Consider the following 22,900-nt stretch of genomic DNA (forward strand, 5'->3'; position numbering starts at 1 on the left):
ATAGAGCGCCCTGCCTAGGCTCACACCTGCTCAGTGCCAGGATACCCTCACCGGTGATAGTGCGCCCTGCCTAGGCTCACACCTGCTCAGTGCCTGGATACCCTCACCGGTGATAGTGCGCCCTGCCTAGACTCACACCTGCTCAGTGCCAGGATACCCTCACCGGTGATAGAGCGCCCTGCCTAGACTCACACCTGCTCAGTGCCAGGATACCCTCACCGGTGATAGAGTGCCCTGCCTAGGCTCACACCTGCTCAGTGCCAGGATACCCTCACCGGTGATAGTGCGCCCTGCCTAGACTCACACCTACTCAGTGCCAGGATACCCTCACCGGTGATAGAGCGCCCTGCCTAGGCTCACACCTGCTCAGTGCCAGGATACCCTCACCGGTGATAGTGCGCCCTGCCTAGGCTCACACCTGCTCAGTGCCTGGATACCCTCACCGGTGATAGTGTGCCCTGCCTAGACTCACACCTGCTCAGTGCCTGGATACCCTCACCGGTGATAGTGTGCCCTGTCTAGACTCACACCTGCTCAGTGCCAGGATACCCTCACCGGTGATAGTGCGCCCTGCCTAGGCTCACACCTGCTCAGTGCCTGGATAGCCTCACCGGTGATAGTGCGCCCTGCCTAGACTCACACCTGCTCAGTGCCAGGATACCCTCACCGGTGATAGAGCGCCCTGCCTAGACTCACACCTGCTCAGTGCCAGGATACCCTCACCGGTGATAGAGTGCCCTGCCTAGGCTCACACCTGCTCAGTGCCAGGATACCCTCACCGGTGATAGTGCGCCCTGCCTAGACTCACACCTACTCAGTGCCAGGATACCCTCACCGGTGATAGAGTGCCCTGCCTAGGCTCACACCTGCTCAGTGCCAGGATACCCTCACCGGTGATAGTGCGCCCTGCCTAGGCTCACACCTGCTCAGTGCCTGGATACCCTCACCGGTGATGGTGCGCCCTGCCTAGACTCACACCTGCTCAGTGCCTGGATACCCTCACCGGTGATAGTGTGCCCTGTCTAGACTCACACCTGCTCAGTGCCAGGATACCCTCACCGGTGATAGAGCGCCCTGCCTAGGCTCACACCTGCTCAGTGCCTGGATACCCTCACCGGTGATAGAGCGCCCTGCCTAGACTCACACCTGCTCAGTGCCAGGATACCCTCACCGGTGATAGAGTGCCCTGCCTAGGCTCACACCTGCTCAGTGCCAGGATACCCTCACCGGTGATAGTGCGCCCTGCCTAGACTCACACCTACTCAGTGCCAGGATACCCTCACCGGTGATAGAGCGCCCTGCCTAGGCTCACACCTGCTCAGTGCCAGGATACCCTCACCGGTGATAGTGCGCCCTGCCTAGGCTCACACCTGCTCAGTGCCAGGATACCCTCACCGGTGATAGTGCGCCCTGCCTAAGTTCACACCTGCTCAGTGCCTGGATACCCTCACCGGTGATAGAGCGCCCTGCCTAGGCTCACACCTGCTCAGTGCCAGGATACCCTCACCGGTGATAGTGCTCCCTGCCTAGACTCACACCTGCTCAGTGCCTGGATACCCTCACCGGTGATAGAGCGCCCTGCCTAGGCTCACACCTGCTCAGTGCCTGGATACCCTCACCGGTGATAGAGCGCCCTGCTAGGCTCACACCTGCTCAGTGCCAGGATACCCTCACCGGTGATAGTGCGCTCTGCAAATTTGCATAACATAACATAAAGTAAGAAGACAGAGGGCAGTAAGAGAGGAGAGAAGAAAGGGGTGGGAGTAGATAAACAAGGAAAGATAATGAATGCACTGAGAAGATGGCAAGAGAAGACGAGACAGAAGGTGGAGACGAAGAAGAGCTTGCAGCAAATGACAACGTTTTATTTCAAATGATTAACATTTTATTCAGATTATTTTGGAAAATGTGGTACAAAATGCATCGTTTCGGCCCATAAATTTCAAAATGTTCTCAGCCGGAGGGACCCTACCCCACCCAAACCCTTCTTGAGGATCAGGGGGTTGCTTCTGTCACTGCAATCCACCTTAGGTGGGCATCTCCATTAGTGCCAATGCATGGCACCGGTGCCTGACATACAAGACAGCTTATAAGAAAGTTTGGCCACCGGAAACTATGTTATTACAAATTCAGCTCTGGCCTTGACTGCCGGTTTGCTCCTGCTCCCCACTTATAATGTGGCATGGGCGCAGGAGTGATGGTGATTCTGCGTTTAATGGGGACAGCATACACATGTAAATGAGGGACCATCCCTCTGGAATTCCGCAAGTTAAACATTCATGCCCCCATCATTCAGACTGGGAGCCAGGGGCTGCACAACTGAAAGTGTTCCCTTGTGTTCCTTAATACAGGAGTACCCCAGGGATTCAAACATGGGATTAAAGGTCAGATGCCCCCTGGGGCACTTTCTGTAATACGGCCCTTTGTAGGCAGCATGGTCGCCACAGAACATTCAAAGAGGATTTATGGCGTATAAGACATGTCTGTGGCTGAGACGATAGCTACTCATCGCCATTCTCACAGAATCAACTAGTCAGGTGTGCTGGGAGGGCCTAAGGGGGCATGTGTTGAGGAGTGCCCAGATGTCAGAGCTGACTCAAAGAGTCCTGGGCCCAGATTACAGAACCAGCACCGGGTCCTGGTGCACCAGATGCAAAGCGGAGCATTTTGCCCTATTATCGTAAATGCTCTGCACCCATGGCAGCTCCAATCTTGGTCCTGCCATGAGGTCCACAAATTCAGTGAAGGAGGGGGTGGATGCTTCAGGGCGTTGCCTGTCTCTCAGTGCAGGCGGCGGCCGCCAGCTGTTTAAAGAGGGCGCAGGGATCCCTTTGCCAGTGACTGCAGCCAGTGACTGTGCCTGCCAATGAGGGGGCATCTGGCTCCATGGATCCCCCTTTTGTCCCCTCCACAGCTCTGCCCTCATGCGGCACACTAGCAAAGTGCCACCTTTTTTTGGTGTGCTGTCACTGTGCCTCCTAAAGCCCCCTTTGCCACTGCACCTGCGTGAGTGGCGACGCCATGCAAATAAGGGAACCCCCTCTCCAGATAGCTTTGGCGCGACATGTGCACCAGCACCATCAGTATCACTGACGCCCCTGCAGCCCCTTCTGTAAAACCATAGTGCCCTGGCCATAGTGCCCTCGAAGTGCACAAGGTGGATACATGTGCGCTTTGTGCCCAGGGGCACTGCATGTCCCTGGAATCCAGACACCCTGGCAATGCCCAGCTGTGAGCTGCCATCGAGTATATGTGATGGTGTTAAGGTCCCTGTCACTCCTCTGCATTGAGTGGGGAGTTTCTCGTGTCATCCCTTGCTGAGGAGGATGTGTTTGTGCTGACTCATCAGTTAGTTCAGTTTCTGTGCCGCTGACGCTGCTCATTCCTAGCTGTGTCTGTTGCAGGAGGTGGCAGCAAGAAAGAGCTGCTGAGACTTTCACTTCCTCTTTCGCATCTTTCTCCTCCACCATCTGATCTCTTGAAGCACTCTCAAATGGCTGAGGATATCACCTACGCAGACCTCAGACTCCCGGGGGGGGCTGGGCTATCCGCGGCAGACGGTGGCTCCAACCCGCGCAGCTCACAGACCCCAGGTGAGTGTTACTTACTAGCAACACATACATTCATCAGTGTCTCTCCTATCTTCTCTGCATCGCCCAGTGTTCACATCTGGACCACCCTCGTTGCCTCCCCCTCATCTTCTCTGCATCACCCAGTGTTCACGTCTGGACCACCCTCGTTATCTCTTCCTCACGTCTCTGCATCACCCAGCGTTCACTTCTGGATTGAGCTTGTTGTCTCTCCTTCACCTTCTCTGCATCACCCAGTGTTCACTTCTGGACCACGCTCGTTGTCTCTCGCTCATCTTCTATGCATCACCCAGTGTTCACTTCTGGACCACACATGTTGTCTCTCCCTCATCTTCTCTGTATGATCCAGTGTTCGCTTCTGGACCACACATGTTGTCTCTCCCTCGTCTTCTCTGTATCACCCAGTGTTCAATTCTGGACCACGCTCGTTGTCTCTCCCTCGTCTTCTCTGCATCACCCAGTGTTCACTTCTGGACCGCCCTCGTTGTCTCTCCCTCGTCTTCTCTGTATCACCCAGTGTTCACTTCTGGACCACCCTCGTTGTCTTTCCCTCATCTTCTCTGCAGCACCCAGTGTTCACTTCCGGACCACGCTTGTTATCTCTTCCTAATCTTCTCTGCATCACCCAGTGTTCGCTTCTGGACCACCTTCGTTGTCTCTCGTTCATCTCTGTATGATCCAGTGTTCACTTCTGGACTGCACTTGTTGTCTCTCCCTCGTTTTCTCTGTATCACCCAGATTTCAATTCTGGACCACGCTGGCTGTCTCTCCCTCAATGTCTCTACATCACCCAGTGTTCACTTCTGGACCACACATGTTGTCTCTCCCTCGTCTTCTCTGTATCACCCAGTGTTCACTTCTGGACCACCCTCGTTGTCTCTCCCTCGTCTTCTCTGTATCACCCAGTGTTCACTTCTGGGACCTGTGGTAAATAAAATATATTTATCCATTATCGATCTGAATTTAATGCTGGAACTTAAACAAATAGCTCAGAATAATGAGAGGCAGAATCCGTGGTAATAGAGGTTTCTGAATGGGCTTTATTCCAAAATAGCCTACTCGAGTGGCGGACCTCAGGTTCCGTCACCAAGAAGGTTCAGGAAGTGAAGTACGATTCTTTATTATTAGACATACATTTTTATAGTTATTACATTATAATGAAACGAATGTAGGAGGCGTAACATTTGATAAGAAAAGTGACATAAACGAAACTAGGCGTAATAAGGAGTAAAAAGAAACATAATTGGTTAAAGTTATCAAATATAGGTGGTTCTATAAGATAATACTTGACATAGATGCGCGCGCAGCAGCATGACGTGTAATTGACGTGTAACTAGGGGGATGAAGGGGACTTGACATTAACTCTACGTGTGGAGACGAAAAGTCTGAGGGTCAAGTCAACCTAATCCTAAATCATATCTAACATCCTATGTTTAAAGAACTATGTTATCCACAAGGAAGGACTGAAGGACTTCGAACATAATCTATTCTATACTGACTGTGTGCGTGCACAAACGTCTAAGTGTCTATGTGAAATGCATGAGGCAGAAAACTTTCCATGGCAACTGGGCTATGAATTACTTGCAGGAGGACAGCCCTTTGCACGAGAGCTAAAGGAAATGTTTACCTAAATCACTAGACAGGAATGCATCGGCTGAAGAGCAAAGTAGATAATTCGAAGGTGAAATACAGCTTCTTGGCAGACAGGCTAAACTGGCCGAGGCAGGCACCGTTAGCTGCACAAGAAATAGGACAAAGTTCATGGATGCAGCTGCGAGCTCAAGCTGACGCTTGTCAGAGACAGAGAGCAGGAAAAGGCTTCGAGGACAGAATCGGGCCTACTTTGCCTGAACTGTGAAAATGGAGTAGCTAAGCCATATAAAGTCGGTGGCCTTTCCTATTTAGGAATTAACTATCCGGCCCATTGATGGCGGATCTGACAGAGAACATGTTGACGGTGGACGCACATGTATTTGCGTCTTCAAAACTGGAACTGGAGAGAACATACATGTACTTGTAACATGCATATAGAACCGTTGGGGTCCAAGATAGGGGACATAACTGACCAGGGAAATCCACTTTTCCACATTCCCTCCTTGTCCCCTTACTTGCCCGTCAAGAAACATCAATCTTCATTAATCCATCGATTTGCTCATCGAGCATCATTTCTTCTTCTTTCTTCTTCCGGGATCTTGAGCGAAAACCTTGATGTGGAATACACGATGTGGCACACAGACCACAAATCGCTGGTCCACATTGCAGACATAAGCAGCAACTGAATAGTATAAGAAGGCCAATACCTAGGAAGGATAGAACTCTCCATCCCCAGGCTGATATCAGACTCCAAAACCACCCGGACCAAGTCCAAGTGCCTGGGTCTTCGTGTATCTGGCTCACAATCTTATGAAGGCGTGTTATAGCTTTATATACAGATGGCGAATTTTCTGGTATGAATACGCAGCAGCTGGATCCGATGACCCTACAAGCTCCGCCCCTATCGGCCAAGATGACGTCAAGGACAAGCCGATTTTGGAGGACAACGATCCTCATCACTGATTGTTCCTCTGTCAGATTGCCTAGGGCGGCTATAGTCTCATTCACTACGGCTTCAAGGGTCTTGGTTAGTCTACGTATCAGTTTACTATTAGTAATTGTACCTATATATGGGAAAATACCTTTATTGAAATCTACATACTTATCCCACGCCGTCTCAGTATAATCGACAACTGGGAGATCTCTTCGCTCTCTATTGTGTGCTAAACGAGTATTTCGATAATAATCAGGAGGAGCTAAGAAAACAGGTGGCAAAAGAAATGCAATGTAACAGGTACCATCCCAATCTAGAGGTAGACGCATGTATGCCGTCTGACCACATATAAAGTAGGAATGGCGGGAAGCTCTAAATGTAGATTTTCCTTCATCACTATATTCTACTGTAGTAACACATTTGCTATGGCCCATAGGTATGGAACCAACTTTTCTTACACATAATTCACCTTTAACTGGGAATACTGACATAGTGGGCAAAATTAGCTCAACTTCGGATTTGACATTCAGAATCATGAGATTAGGTGTAAAATTACCTAATCTATATACTTCATTTTCTAGATCAGTACCTGTTCTACTAGGGTGACCCTCCTTATCAGGGTGACAGACCTTGTATAACACTATATTCAGATTTCCCCATATCCAATGGTGTTGGTAAACTGCTGTGTTTGAATCTATAGAATTCAATAAACTAAACCATGCTCCACAGGTGCCATTATATGTGAACGGATGTGGAAAGAAAGGCAGAACTCCTTTGTTATTCTGATAGGGAGGGAGTCGACCACACACCCAACAATTAGTGGCATTACTAGTCTGGTGAGAATGATGTAACATACTAATGAAAGTGTTATTACGCAGCGCAAGTCTGTAGGACAACTCATGTGGGGGTAGGTCACTAAAAGAATGTTCATCGGTTACATTAATAGCACGTCTAGAAACAGGATAATACATATGCAATAATATACTTGCAGTAACTATTATAAAACTTAAGAAAAACAAAATTAATAAAGTCACAATACAGTGGCTACGCAGTAATTTACAGTAAGTATGTCTTTTCATTATTATTCTGGACTCTTCATGATTCAGACCTAAAGGAGACATGTCAGGACAGATTCAACCGCTTCACCTTGGAGAGGACTTAAACAATCAAATCGTCCGACGGTGTAGGCCTGGGCCTAAGTTTTTGTTTATAAAGTTCGGAGCTACTGGCCTCAGCCAAAGGTAGCTTTGAGTCAATGGGAGAAGATGCACGTGAAGTATTGTTCATATCAGGAGGAAGTCCATGAAATTTTTTAATATGGCTGGAATGGAGCCAGCCCTTCCTCCCTTCGATCTTCACAGCTGTTCTTGTTGTCAGCAGGACCTGTCTAGGCAACTTCCACCTGGGCTCCAATTGGCTTTTCCTATCGAAATTCCGAACGAGTACGAAATCCCCGGGGACCACGTCGTGGGGTTTCACCTCAGTGTTGTCAGGAAAAGCTGCGACCACCTGTGAACGAGAAGATTGTAGTGCAGACATCAAGGAAGCCAGGTAATCTGTCAGCATATTACAATCAACATCAGTTATTTTACGTGGTATAGGCGTCCCCCACATATTTGGTGGTCTGCCAAAGATCACCTCATACGGGGATAGCCCTGTTCGAGAGTGTGGTACCATTCTCATGTAAAATAGTGCAACTGGTAAGGCTACTATCCAGTCAACACCTTTTTCCTGACATATTTTTGACAATCTGATTTTCAAAAGTTGATTATGTCGTTCCACGAGACCTGCTGCCTCGGGGTGTCGGACGCAGTGGAACTTCCACTGATATCCCAGCAGAAGCGAAACATGTTTCATTAATTCAGATGAGAAGGGTTGGCCGTTATCTGAATATACCACACGTGGTAATCCATACCGTGGGAAGAATTCTCGAACTAGCTGTTTGGCAGTAGTCGGAGCAGTGTAATCTGATACAGGGTACGCCTCTGTCCAACGGGAGAGAGCGCAAACAACTACGAGAACATATTTGAATCCTCGACAGCGTTCCATCTGAATGTAATCCATCTGGAGGACTTCAAAAGGATGATCAGGAGGCTGAAATCCACCCTGTTCTACGGGGACACTCTTCCCTGGATTAAACTGACAACATATCATACAGGTACGGACTTTTTGTTTAGCAGCTGCTCGCAAATGTTTGTTAAACCAAATGTGCTGAATGCTGTCTAACATAGCCTTCTCTCCTAAATGTGCGGGACTGTGAACTGTAGCTATAATAACTTGAACCATGGAATCAGGGAGAAACCACACGGATTTCTCTTTCGTCATCCATCCTTGATCTGTCTGGATCCCTCCTAGTTCAGTCCACTTCTTTATTTCTTCTGCTGTGGCATGTGTCTGTATGTCAATTACATCAAGTGTGGGATCCTTAATTGTCATACACTGTGTCGGGGTCTGAACTATTGGCTTTGTCATGTCGGATGTATGAGTCTGAGCAGTCTGTTTGGCTGTTCTGTCAGCTAAATCATTGCCTTGAGAAATGATATCAGTAACCTTCGTGTGTGCTTTGCATTTCATAATCGATATTGCAGTCGGTAAATGAATCGCGTCTAACAGAGCATGAATGAGGGACCCGTGTTGAATATGGGTTCCATGAGAAGTTAAATAACCCCTCTCCCGCCAAAGCACTCCGAAGTCATGTACGACTCCAAATGCATAACGTGAATCAGTATATATGTTGACTTTCTTGTCCGTAGCTTGAATACAGGCTTGTGTTAGAGCAACAAGTTCTGCTGCTTGAGCTGACAGAGTATCTATACAGTTTGTTTCAATAACTTCGGTGTCTGTAGTGACTGCGTATGCGGCAACTAAACTTCCTGTACTTGTCCTCATACACGAACCATCTACATACAACGTCAGGTCTGGATCTAACAGTGGAACGTCTGTTAAGTCTTGTCTGGGTTTTGTCTTTATTTCAATAACTTCGACACAATCATGGGCTAGTGGGTCGGTTCCAATTACTGGCAAAAGTGTAGCAGGATTCAGTGTATTACAACGTCTGATTTCTATGTGTGGCTGAAACAGTGTCAATTCGTAACCAGTAAGTCTTGCTATGGTCAAGTGTTGTGTTTGCGTTCGGTTCACAAGAACCTCTACTGCATGTGGTACTTGTACTGTCAATGGATGTCCTAACACTATGGCATCGCTTTGTCTGATTGCTAAAGCTGTCGCTGCTACTGATTTCAGACACGCAGGCAAAGCCTGGGCTACGGGGTCTAATGTACTGGAGAAATAAGCACAAGGCTTACATGATCCTGCTTGTTCCTGAGTGAGTACTGACAAGGCAGTACCTGCACGTTCTGTAACAAAGAGTGTAAAATGTTTACTGTAACATGGTGTCGCTAGAACTGGTGCTTGACATAGAGCTTTCTTTAAGCTCTCAAAAGCTAGTGTGTGTTCCTGAGTCCAAGGGAGGACAGTCAATGTGGCTGCCTCCTGTGTTGTCAACTGAATGAGTGGCTTCGCTAGAAATGCATATTGGGGAATCCACTGTCTACAGTATGAAGTGAGGCCTATGAAAGCCCGCACTTCCTTTTGCGTCTGTGGTATTGGCATGTTTGCAATTAACTGAATGCGGTCAGGTGTAAGCTGCCTTCCCTCCTTGGACAGCGAGTGACCAAGATAAATAACTCGCTGAACACAGAATTGCAGCTTAGAAGGGGACACCTTGTGCCCCTTGTCGGCTAGAAAATGTAAAACTGTCAGTGATGCTTTTTCACATTCGGGTTCACTTCGTGCGGTGATCAACAGATCATCAACGTATTGAAGCAATGCGGTGTTAACGGGCATGTGTATACTGTCAAGTTCTCGTTTCAATGCTTGGCTATAGATGCTGGGGCTTTCTGTAAATCCTTGGGGAGCGCGTGTGAATTTGAAGCTTCGTCCATTTAAGCTGAATCCGAATAGGTATTGGCTTTCCGGATCTATTGGGACGCTGAAAAAGGCATTCTTGAGATCAATCACGGTAAAGAATGTAGCTTGAGAATCAATGGCTGTCAGTAATGATGAAATATCGGGGACCACGGGGAATTGTGGCACAATGCATTTGTTTAATTCACGCAAATCAATCACTAATCGATATACTGGTGGGGCCATAGGATCAGTTCGCTTAAGAATCGGAATTATCGGTGAATTACACACATTGGAGTTGGTTTCTACAACCACTCCTTGCGCGACTAGCTCATCAATGATTTTCAGTAAAGCCACTACAGCATCTGGTGGTAACTTGTATTGTCGCATTCGTGGTAGTACCACTCCTGCCTTCAGTGTGACTCGGTACGGTGTAATGTTCATGCAGCCAACATCAGTAGGGCCTTGTGCCCATAGATGCGCTGGTAAGTTCTGTAGTCGGGAATCCATGTCTCTGGATACATAGTGACCTTTAAAATCACGCAAAAACAATCTTACTCCTTCCGGAGAACAACAAATAATAGCCCCTAGGGCTTTCAATGTCTTTATACCTAACAAATTTTCTGGACATGATTTGGTAAGCAATAAGTCGGTAGTTCGTGTCAAGGGACCTATCGTAAGTGGAAGTGGCTGTGTTACTTCATTAACAATAGGCTTTCCGGAAAAACCAAGGGAAACATTTTTAGAGCCTGAGAGGGGTGCCCCTGGAACTTCACTACTTTTTATTGTTGTTCGACTTGCCCCTGTATCGAGTAAAAATTTTCTGTCATGACCTAATAATTCACTGTGGACATAAGGTCCTTCTTGATCTACTGGAATCTCGATAAGGGGTAAGTCAACTTCCCTCTCTAGGCTGCTTCATGCATAACGTTGATACTCAGGGTATTCATACTGTGCGGTCTGATACAGTTGTCGTGATGTTACTTGTGTGGCAGCAGCAGGCAACGGTGGTGCAGCCGGCACGAACTGTATGGACTGTTGTGCGGCTGGCATAGACTGCTGCTGAACTGGCATGGACTGTCCATGCTGCATAGTTCCTTGTTCATTCTGATCTTGTCTAACTAATCGTGGTCTCTCTTTTGCAATACCTGAGGCTATATTACGTTTCAGGACTTGACAATCGTGTACATGATGGCCTGGCTGTTTACAGTAATTGCAGGTTCCTTTTACAGGAACTGCAGAGTCTCCAGAATGTGTCGCGCCCTTTTTGTGACCATCCGCTGGCACTGTCTGAGAAACTAGCATTTTCATTTTAGTATCTTTCATGCGTCTATGCTCGTGTTCTTGTTCATCCCTAATTCTATTGTGATGATACTGTAACATTTGTAGCATTTGTGACGGAGTGTTACTTTGCCAGGTACTCTCGAATTTCAATATTCTATTTTTCACTCCAGGTAATGCATTTTCCACCAATTTTGTCACAAACAAATGTGGATATGAATCACTGCTTGCTTTTATACCACTGTTTATACCAAAACATTTTTCAAATCGGGCATAATAATCACTTGTGTCCTCATCTTGCTTTTGTTTACAGGCTGAGATTGCACCCCAATCTTCCTTTTTCGTTGCTAGTAAACGTGGCAATACCTGTACTAGTAAACCTGGTAACAGTTTAACTTTATCCCCGAGCCCTGACCCTGCAGTTCGGCCCCTTTCCTCCGCTGCTAATGCTGTCCAATCTATCTTTTGGTCTCCCACTTCCCACTCTTTTTCTTTCAATTTTTCATAAATGCCAGCAGGTAAAAGCACCTTTAATATTGTCATAATATCAGGAAAGGTGTACTCTCCCATCAGTAACATATCTTTAATTTCTCGGTGAAAACCCGCTGGGTCTTTGTCATGGCTGGGCACTACTTTCTTCATTTCTAATAATTCCATTTTTGATAGGGGTGTATAGACAAATACACGATGAAACTGATCGTCATCACCCTTTATTGGGTGCACTTCTCGTAAAGGGTTCTGTCTATCCATATAATACGGTGTTCCTTCTTTGTTGGGAATCGAGAAAGGATCCGCATTTCCTAAAAGGATGTACTGTTTACGTGACATTAGTATTTCTTTGATTAACTTGTTACTGGATCCTCTCCATCTATTCGTGAGAAGTTCGGTTAACATATCAGGTAAGGGACCAGGATCAGCATGTTGGCTCTTATATTGTATAAGAAGTTGCTGGATCATATAAATCCCAGCTATACATTGTTCGTCTGGACTGAGGTTCAAAAACGCGTGTGCGACTGTCACATCACCATATTTACCGGGACTGTCCATCCAATGAACAGCGGCCCTTGCTAATTCTTGTTCGTCCATAGAATCGAGGAGGTGGTAACCCCTTCGTTCTCGGAGTATTTTATCTGCGGCTTGAAACAAACGCTCGGGAGATTTCATATTTATTATTGTTGGACGCGTAGAGTGTATCGGATCAGAAAAACCTCCGGTATTATTACAGGACCTTCCTCTGCCTACATAGGCTATGGTGTCTGCCTGTCTTTCTGACTCTCCTGATTCGAACTCTTCATCCTGCTCGAACTCGTCTGTTTCCAATCTCTCTGCATGTATGTGTTCTACTTCTTTCCTAATTTTTCGGCACATGGCTACTATACTTCCCTGTTTATCATGTTTTCCCTCGGATATATTCTGACTCCATCTAGTAAGAGTTTGCATTACTTCCGGGTCTACCCCCGGTCGGTCTTGATTTCTGATCACACAATTTATAAGAAAACGTAACAATTCTCCCTGTATCTCGACTTTCTGGTATTCCATAGCTCTGTTAATACATTCAGGATCTTTCCCTGTTTGGACAAAATGATATATGCTATCTAAATGCGCGGCCATTCCTGGCAGCCTTCCTAAAAATGTTGCAGCTCGTCTAATACGTAATGATGTTATAATCATTTCATCCTCTTTACCAGGCACCGGATCATATCTACAATCCACCATAAGCTCCTTAAGCGTACGGTTATTTATAAGTTTGGGCGTGCGTGTGTGTGCTGTTTCCAGGAAAGAAAATTTACTCCCTTTGGGTGGCGTAAAATGGAGGCTAGCAGCACCTCCAGTAGCCCCCTCTGAGGTGTCAGACGTGAAAGGATTCGTTGAACGTGCTACAGCCACTACAGGTGTAGACACGGCTGTGGAAACAGTTGCGGGGACAGACGCGGCAGCAGATGTGCTTGCCGGAGCTTGTGTCGTGACTTGTGTCGGAGCTTGCTGTGGTACCGGGACAAGAACTTGGTCTTGATGTTGAACCCCCCCAGCAGCCGGTCTGTGCGGTGCGGGGTTAGCATATTCGGGAACTGTATCATCTAAATATGAGGAAAGAAAAATATCTTCTGCGGTTCTAGGATGTCCTTTAGGATGTACCTTTATTGGAAACAATGGGGGTGGCAAGTCTTTTGGTATGGCCGTAGTGGCCTGAGGCAAACCCTCGGCCAGAAGGGGATACATCCCTTTCATAAGGGCATTTCTTTGTCTCTCTGTTTGTTCTGCTTGTACTCGTGTACCTTCTTCAATCAACTGCTTCTCTCGGACCTTATTTGCACTTTCCTTACTTCTCTCTTCCTGTCTTAGCGCCTTTTCGGTGCGCCTATGCGACTCTTTACGCCATAATTCAATAGCGTCTTTCTGTGACTGTCTAGCTTTCCTCTTCCACAACTCTTCTTCTACTTTCATGATACAGTCTGCATCCCAGGTCCCAGCTACGGGCCATCTCTGATTCTCTGGTAACTCTTTGGTGTAGTCCACCCATAGATCTAGAAATAATATGGCATCTAAGCCATGTTTATGATACATGAAATGCCCTGGAGTGTCCCTAGGAGGAATAGGGACTGCCTCCTCAAGCACCCCTTTTCGAGTAGTAATTTGTCTTAACTTTGAAAAGAGCGGCATATTGACAACAGCTACTCTGGTACTTACTCTTGAACGTAACTGATCTGATACTTAAACTTAAACACACTTAGGACAAAAACACAATAATGAGCAAAGCACAGTAAAACAATCATCCATACCACAATATGCAGGACATTTAGCACGTTAAAAATAAAACACTAAACATTTTAAAAATGACCAACAATGATGACAGTCTGCATGACTAATCACCAAGCACTTCGGAATACTTGATATACGGCTAAACCGTACATATACACTGCTAAACAGTGCAGACCGGATTTGTGTACCCAAATCCGTCTTGACCGGCACAACCTATGTGCACGTCAACACGCCTCCCCGGCGATGGTACTCACCGAGTAGCTCACAACGAAAAGGCCTCGGACACTGGACTCGATTTCGGACATCGGACTCTCTGGACATCGGGACTTCGGAAGACCTGGTGGGCCTCTGGATACCTCGGATCTTGCTCTCTCAGCTAGGCTCTGGTCGGGATACTTTGCGCTTCTCACCGCCTCGTCTGGGTTGATCGCAGTCTCAGTCGCCCCCGCTTGACCGGAGGGAGCTACAGGAAATCCTGCTGGTACGCGTTATGGTCCGTCCAGCTGTGGCAGGAGACCGGGCCTGCAACGCACCGCCGGCGCGTGAGATGAGAAAGTGTCCCTATTCGGGCGCCATTATGTGGTAAATAAAATATATTTATCCATTATCGATCTGAATTTAATGCTGGAACTTAAACAAATAGCTCAGAATAATGAGAGGCAGAATCCGTGGTAATAGAGGTTTCTGAATGGGCTTTATTCCAAAATAGCCTACTCGAGTGGCGGACCTCAGGTTCCGTCACCAAGAAGGTTCAGGAAGTGAAGTACGATTCTTTATTATTAGACATACATTTTTATAGTTATTACATTATAATGAAACGAATGTAGGAGGCGTAACATTTGATAAGAAAAGTGACATAAACGAAACTAGGCGTAATAAGGAGTAAAAAGAAACATAATTGGTTAAAGTTATCAAATATAGGTGGTTCTATAAGATAATACTTGACATAGATGCGCGCGCAGCAGCATGACGTGTAATTGACGTGTAACTAGGGGGATGAAGGGGACTTGACATTAACTCTACGTGTGGAGACGAAAAGTCTGAGGGTCAAGTCAACCTAATCCTAAATCATATCTAACATCCTATGTTTAAAGAACTATGTTATCCACAAGGAAGGACTGAAGGACTTCGAACATAATCTATTCTATACTGACTGTGTGCGTGCACAAACGTCTAAGTGTCTATGTGAAATGCATGAGGCAGAAAACTTTCCATGGCAACTGGGCTATGAATTACTTGCAGGAGGACAGCCCTTTGCACGAGAGCTAAAGGAAATGTTTACCTAAATCACTAGACAGGAATGCATCGGCTGAAGAGCAAAGTAGATAATTCGAAGGTGAAATACAGCTTCTTGGCAGACAGGCTAAACTGGCCGAGGCAGGCACCGTTAGCTGCACAAGAAATAGGACAAAGTTCATGGATGCAGCTGCGAGCTCAAGCTGACGCTTGTCAGAGACAGAGAGCAGGAAAAGGCTTCGAGGACAGAATCGGGCCTACTTTGCCTGAACTGTGAAAATGGAGTAGCTAAGCCATATAAAGTCGGTGGCCTTTCCTATTTAGGAATTAACTATCCGGCCCATTGATGGCGGATCTGACAGAGAACATGTTGACGGTGGACGCACATGTATTTGCGTCTTCAAAACTGGAACTGGAGAGAACATACATGTACTTGTAACATGCATATAGAACCGTTGGGGTCCAAGATAGGGGACATAACTGACCAGGGAAATCCACTTTTCCACAGACCACGCTCCTTGTCTCTCCCTCAACGGTACTCCATCACCCAGTGTTCACTTCTGGACCACACATGTTGTCTCTCCCTCATCTTCTCTGTACGATTCAGTGTTCGCTTCTGGACCACACATGTTATCTCTCCCTCATCTTCTCTGTATGATCCAGTGTTCACTTCTGGACCACACATGTTGTCTCTCCCTCTCTTCTCTGCATCACCCAGTGTTCACTTCTGGACCACACATGTTGTCTCTCCCTCATCTTCTCTGTACGATTCAGTGTTCGCTTCTGGACCACACATGTTATCTCTCCCTCATCTTCTCTGTATGATCCAGTGTTCACTTCTGGACCACACATGTTGTCTCTCCCTCTCTTCTCTGCATCACCCAGTGTTCACTTCTGGACCACACATGTTGTCTCTCCCTCATCTTCTCTGTACGATTCAGTGTTCGCTTCTGGACCACACATGTTATCTCTCCCTCATCTTCTCTGTATGATCCAGTGTTCACTTCTGGACCACACATGTTGTCTCTCCCTCGTCTTCTCTGTATCACCCAGTGTTCACTTCTGGACCACCCTCGTTGTCTCTCCCTCGTCTTCTCTGTATCACCCAGTGTTCACTTCTGGACCACGCTCCTTGTCTCTCCCTCAACGGTTCTCCATCACCCAGTGTTCACTTCTGGACCACACATGTTGTCTCTCCCTCATCTTCTCTGTACGATTCAGTGTTCGCTTCTGGACCACACATGTTATCTCTCCCTCATCTTCTCTGTATGATCCAGTGTTCAATTCTGGACCACCCTCGTTGTCTCTCCCTCGTCTTCTCTGTATCACCCAGTGTTCACTTCTGGACCACGCTCCTTGTCTCTCCCTCAACGGTTCTCCATCACCCAGTGTTCACTTCTGGACCACACATGTTGTCTCTCCCTCATCTTCTCTGTACGATTCAGTGTTCGCTTCTGGACCACACATGTTATCTCTCCCTCATCTTCTCTGTATGATCCAGTGTTCAATTCTGGACCACACATGTTGTCTCTCCCTCGTCTTCTCTGTATCACCCAGTGTTCACTTCTGGACCACCCTCGTTGTCTCTCCCTCGTCTTCTCTGTATCACCCAGTGTTCACTTCTGGACCACGCTCCTTGTCTCTCCCTCAACGGTTCTCCATCACCCAGTGTTCACTTCTGGACCACACATGTTGTCTCTCCCTCATCTTCTCTGTACGATTCAGTGTTCGCTTCTGGACCACACATGTTATCTCTCCCTCATCTTCTCTGTATGATCCAGTGTTCAATTCTGGACCACCCTCGTTGTCTCTCCCTCGTCTTCTCTGTATCACCCAGTGTTCACTTCTGGACCACGCTCCTTGTCTCTCCCTCAACGGTTCTCCATCACCCAGTGTTCACTTCTGGACCACACATGTTGTCTCTCCCTCATCTTCTCTGTACGATTCAGTGTTCGCTTCTGGACCACACATGTTATCTCTCCCTCATCTTCTCTGTATGATCCAGTGTTCAATTCTGGACCACACATGTTGTCTCTCCCTCGTCTTCTCTGTATCAGCCAGTGTTCACTTCTGTACCACGCTCCTTGTCTCTCTCTCAGCGATTCTCCATCACCCAGTGTTCGCTTCTGGACCACCCTCGTTGTCTTTCCCTCTCTTCTCTGTATCACCCAGTGTTCGCTTCTGGACCACCCTCGTTGTCTTTCCCTCTCTTCTCTGTATCACCCAGTGTTCACTTCTGGACCACCCTCGTTGTCTTTCCCTCTCTTCTCTGTATCACCCAGTGTTCGCTTCTGGACCACATTCGTTGCCTCCCCCTCATCTTCTCTGCATCACCCAGTGTTCGCTTCTGGACCACATTCGTTGCCTCCCCCTCATCTTCTCTGCATCACCCAGTGTTCACCTCTGGACCACGCTTGTTGTCTCTCCCTCGTGTTCTCTGCATCACCCAGTGTTCACCTCTGGACCACGCTTGTTGTCTCTCCCTCGTCTTCTCTGCATCACCCAGTGTTCGCTTCTGGTCTGGACCAGGCTTGTCGTCGCTCGCTCGTCCACCAGAGTGAAACTACCTGGGAAGACAGGTCTCACCCATGGCAGCTGTGTGACTCTCCAACCCTTGTATGAAGAGGCGGCCCCTTCGCTGCCTTCACTTGGTTAGTTTTCAGGGGCAGCCAGAACTAACGCCATTGGGGGCTTGAGGCACAGATCGAGGGGGAGTGACTGGAACTGAGAACAAAGCCCTGAATGGCGCATCTCTCTCGTTGCACCAAAGAAGCTGGCGGGAAGATTTCCTTCCCAGACGCTCGCCCTGCGCTGGGATCCGCTGGGCTGTGAAGCGTCGGGTGTGTAGCAGCAGAGCACTCTTGATATTGCTGTGGTTGTGTCTCACATGTGCGAGCGACGCGTTTGGATAGGTTGCTGTGCACTCTTCCTATCCTGCTGACCGCTCTCGTCACGTGGCGGCCCCGCCCCACAGTGACCTACGAGGGACCCGACACTGGTGTCCTAAGAGGCCTGAGGTGTCTCCTTGTCGAGGATGGCCAGCGCTGGACTCCATCGATGGCCCTGGTGGGGCAGAAAGGCTACACATCCTTGTTGTCAGGTAAGCACGTCACCCGGGTGTGTCATCACGTTGATTGTGCGCCACCACGGCCTCCTGGCTGAAGGAAGCGCTACATCCTAGAAACGTACTGAAGTGTCGGGTCTGGTGGCTCAGTGGACTAATGCATCCACTGCAGGGGCCTGTGTTCAACCTCATGGTCACAGGTTCGAATCCTGGCGGACCCACTCAGCCTTTCATCCATCTGAGGGCCATAAAATGAGTACCATTGAGCGCCATAAAATGAGTACCAATTTCAGCGCCAAGATGCCTACGAGTGCACGCGCGCACATATGTTAAACCTAATAGATCTTTCTTTGGCATCAAAGGTTCCATAAAAAGCACAAAACAATTAAATAGCAATAAAAGTGAAGGACACGTTTGTACTGTTAATATTAGTTCAACAATTCAGACAATTGATACCACAACAACTTTCGAAACAGATCCACACCGTCAGCCGTGCAAGCCTCTATCGCAGCACCGTGGGCAAAACGACTCCCAGTTAATTAAACTAAAGAAATATCAGCCGTTAGACACGATCCAGAGGGCCCGCAAGAATGCGGGATCATATTTCCAAAACGTTAGTGCACAAGTCCTACGAAAAGAAGTGAGGGGACTGACCAAGTAAGACAATATGCAAATGCCCTCATAACGTCACGACGTAGAGCTATAAGAGAAGTAAAATAGTGCTATTTAAATTATTTGTGTAAATACTGGGACAGACTAACCCATCTGACAGTCTTACAGTGTCTGCATTTATATACAGGGACAGAACAAAGGCAAAAGCATGCCTCTCTTAAGTACCTGTGAAGAGAAGGCAAGCTGTGTGCCTTTGTTTGCCTCTGTGGCATTTACATTCAAATGTAAGGCTCCAGGTGGTCCCCAGTCAGCATATACAGACAAAAGGAGGCCTAATGGCCCCTTAACTTCGGCCCAGCTGGAGGTGCAAAAAGGCTCCCTCGCTGCCTGCACGTTGCTGCTGGCAATGGAAAGCAGGCAACGTGCAGGTGATGCTGAACGTGTCCCGGTGTCTAAAAATGACACCAGGACAAGTTCAGCATATTTCTGTGGGGCCCAACTTCTTGGCAGGGGGGATGGCGTCTACCCTGTGAAAAGAGTGGGGGGACGCCGTGTACCCGCGTGTACCCCCGACTCGAGCCCTGCAAAACATTGTGTTCGTCTTATTATTGAAGTGCAAAGTGCTTACACCCATAAGATTTCATAAGCCATACATACGAATTTCCTGTATTATACAAAGAAAGTTCATAACAGGGCATGAAAACCCTTTATACAAAAGAACCGATCCCACTTGGAGCCGCAGTTCGGGGTCCCGCGGGCGCAGCCTGTTCCCGAGTCGGTGTCACATTTACACTGACGCCGCTTTCAGCAAAACACATCTTTCTGAGACGAGTTGAAGCAGAACCAATAACGCCGTCTCCGACAGAAAGTCTTAAGTCCCGCCGTGGAGGAGAGAGATGCCATTTTGGGGCAAAGCATACAGGGGCAGATTTATGTTGCACTTGCGGCACTTTTGCGCCGCCGTTGCGTCACTTTTGTGACGCAGCAGCGGCGCAAATCCTGCGCCATGGTGCGGGGCATTTACAAACGTGACGCATCTCCCAGATGCGTCACGTTGTAAAGCCCTGCGCCACATGTAGGCGTTCCAGGGCAGGTGGGGGCGTTCCGGCGCAGGAACGCCTCCTAAAAGTGGCTGAGTGAAATCTACAAGATTTCACTCAGTCCCTTTTAGGCCCATGCTGCGTCAAAACCCTGCGCCTGCTTGAAGCAGGCGTAAGGATTGACGCAGCATTGTACAGATAGGGCCCCCCAGATCATTGCTGGAGCTGCGTCGCGCTTGCGACGCAACTCCAGCAATGCATCACTTTTCGGCACAGATGCGTCACGCATCTGTGCCGTTTTTGCCCCATGGTGCGCCGCATTATAAATGCGGCGCATCCATGGTGGCGCAGCTGTGGCGCATAATAACTGGCGCATCCCTGCTGATATGCAGGGATGCGCCAGTCGTCATAAATCTGCCCCATCATGTCCTCGAAAGCGGCAGAGTGCTGCGAAGATTGCAGCGGTCACCAGGCACTAGAGAGCCTCTAAACATGTCAACGCGCGAGCCACCGGGCAGCTGCCTGTCCTTCTTGGGCTATTCCTTGTGAGATGGAGGCCAAAAAGGCAGAGGTCCGATTCACGAAGGGTTTGCTGTGAGCAGCTGCGACATACTGTACTCCTGCCTTACTCCAAGCTTTCGGCAGTACTCCAGGCTTACTCCAAGCTTTCGGCAGTACTCCTGGGTTACTCCAGGCTTTCAGCAGTACTCCAGGCTTACTCCAGGCTTTCAGCAGTACTCCTGGCTTACTCCAGGCTTTCAGCAGTACTCCAGGCTTTCAGCAGTACTCCTGGCTTACTCCAGGCTTTCAGCAGTACTCCTGGCTTACCTTTAGAACTCAATTCACAAAAGTAAACCATTCAACTAGTTTGAATAACATATGTATTAATGATACTCTTGAAATGCTTTTCCATTTTTACATCTCAGGCCCTCACCCCACCTTGTGGCCAAGGAGGTGCATCTAGGGGGGACTTATTAACATGAAAGCAGTGTTTCTTGAACAGATCTCTGCACACAAGGGTTTATTCCTACGGTGCGGCAAACATCTCTGGCTAGAAGCAATTCACTAACTTTGGGGGGATTTACACTGGTGGTCGAAGAAGATTTCCCCACATCCCCCCACGTTTCCCCGCACCCCTTCGCCCATGGGTGTGCGGCCGTGGACAACTCAAAATGCTCAAAATCTTTATGAGTGTTTTTAGGGAATCCCCAACAGGTGCATGGAGCCCCCGCCCCGGGCTCTCACACTCCCACATGTGCTGGGAGATGCTATGAAGCCATCCTCTTTTCCAGTTAAGTATTCTATTTTTGTAACTTCATATGTATGCAAATCTCCTATGTTTACGTTTTTGAATTATGATTTTTATAGGTGCTATTTGTATCTGTATTTAAAAAAAAATGTTTCTAATGTGTGGAATGTGATCTTTCTATGATGTTTTATTTATTTATTGATTCATATTTTTTATAATTGTATACACTGTGGTGTACTTAGGTGTCGGCAACGTCTAAAGTAATGTCGCCGTTTTTTCATTTTGTTTTTGTTGATGGGCCTTGTGTTGATAGTGTGATTCCCTTCTTTTAGGTATTTGTACATTGTTTCTTTACTAAACCTGCAGTACATGGGAGTGGCCGTGTGTGGTGTGTGACGTTGTGGCTCGGGTGGAGTAAGTCTGAGCCTCTCTGGGCTGCATGCAGTACAAGGAAGTGGCCGTGTGTGGTGTGTGACATTGTGGCTCGGGTGGAGTAGGTCTGAGCCTCTCTGGGCTGCAGTACATGGGAGTGGCCGAGTGTGGTGTGTGGCCTTGTGGCTCGGGTGGAGTAGGTCTGAGCCTCTCTGGGCTGCAGTACATGGGAGTAGCCGTGTGTGGTGTGTGGCCTTGTGGCTCGGGTGGAGTAGGTCTGAGCCTCTCTGGGCTGCAGTACATGGGAGTGGCGTGTGGTGTGTGTCCTTGTGGCTCGAGTGGAGTAGGTCTAAGCCTCTCTGGGCTGCAGTACATGGGAGTGGCCATGTGTGGTGTGTGGCCTTGTGGCTCGGGTGGAGTAGGTCTGAGCCTCTATGGGCTGCAGTACATGGGAGTGGCCCTGTGTGGTGTGTGGCCTTGTGGCTCGGGTGGAGTAGGTCTGAGCCTCTCTGGGCTGCAGTACATGGGAGTGGCCGTGTGTGGTGTGTGGCCTTGTGGCTCGGGTGGAGTAGGTCTGAGCCTCTCTGGGCTGCAGTACATGGGAGTGGCCGTGTGTGGTGTGTGGTGTGTGACCTTGTGGCTCAGGTGGAGTAGGTCCGAGCCTCTCTGGGCTGCAGTACATGGGAGTGGCCGTGTGTGGTGTGTGGTGTGTGACCTTGTGGCTCGGGTGGAGTAGGTCCGAGCCTCTCTGGGCTGCAGTACATGGGAGTGGCCGTGTGTGGTGTGTGACCTTGTGGCTCGGGTGGAGTAGGTCCGAGCCTCTCTGGGCTGCAGTACATGGGAGTGGCCGTGTGTGGTGTGTGGCCTTGTGGCTAGGGTGGAGTAGGTCTGAGCCTCTCTGGGCTGCAGTACATGGGAGTGGCCGTGTGTGGTGTGTGACCTTGTGGCTCGGGTGGAGTAGGTCCGAGCCTCTCTGGGCCGCAGTACATGGGTGTGGCCGTGTGTGGTGTGTGGCCTTGTGGCTCGGGTGGAGTAGGTCTGAGCCTCTCTGGGCTGCAGTACATGGGAGTGGCCGTGTGTGGTGTGTGACCTTGTGGCTCGGGTGGAGTAGGTCCGAGCCTCTCTGGGCTGAAGTACATGGGAGTGGCCGTGTGTGGTGTGTGACCTTGTGGCACGGGTGGAGTAGGTCTGAGCCTCTCTGGGCTGCAGTACATGGGAGTGGCCGTGTGTGTGGTGTGTGGCCTTGTGGCTCGGGTGGAGTAG

At 48.5% G+C, this 22,900-nt stretch overlaps 1 protein-coding gene across 1 annotated transcript in view; it reads left to right on the forward strand.

The window, feature by feature from the left end:
- The first annotated feature begins 3,436 nt into the window (after positions 1–3,436).
- LOC146863688 (killer cell lectin-like receptor subfamily B member 1B allele C) overlaps positions 3,437–22,900 on the forward strand; it is a 184,346-nt gene continuing 164,882 nt past the window's right edge. Inside the window, exon 1 of the mRNA XM_085627826.1 lies at positions 3,437–3,593. Coding sequence (XP_085483952.1) covers positions 3,494–3,593 — 100 coding nt within the window. The 5' untranslated portion in view covers positions 3,437–3,493. The remainder of the gene's footprint in view (positions 3,594–22,900) is intronic.

The sequence above is a fragment of the Triturus cristatus genome, chromosome 2_1 (assembly GCF_964204655.1).
Source record: "Triturus cristatus chromosome 2_1, aTriCri1.1, whole genome shotgun sequence".
Taxonomy (NCBI): domain Eukaryota; kingdom Metazoa; phylum Chordata; class Amphibia; order Caudata; family Salamandridae; genus Triturus; species Triturus cristatus.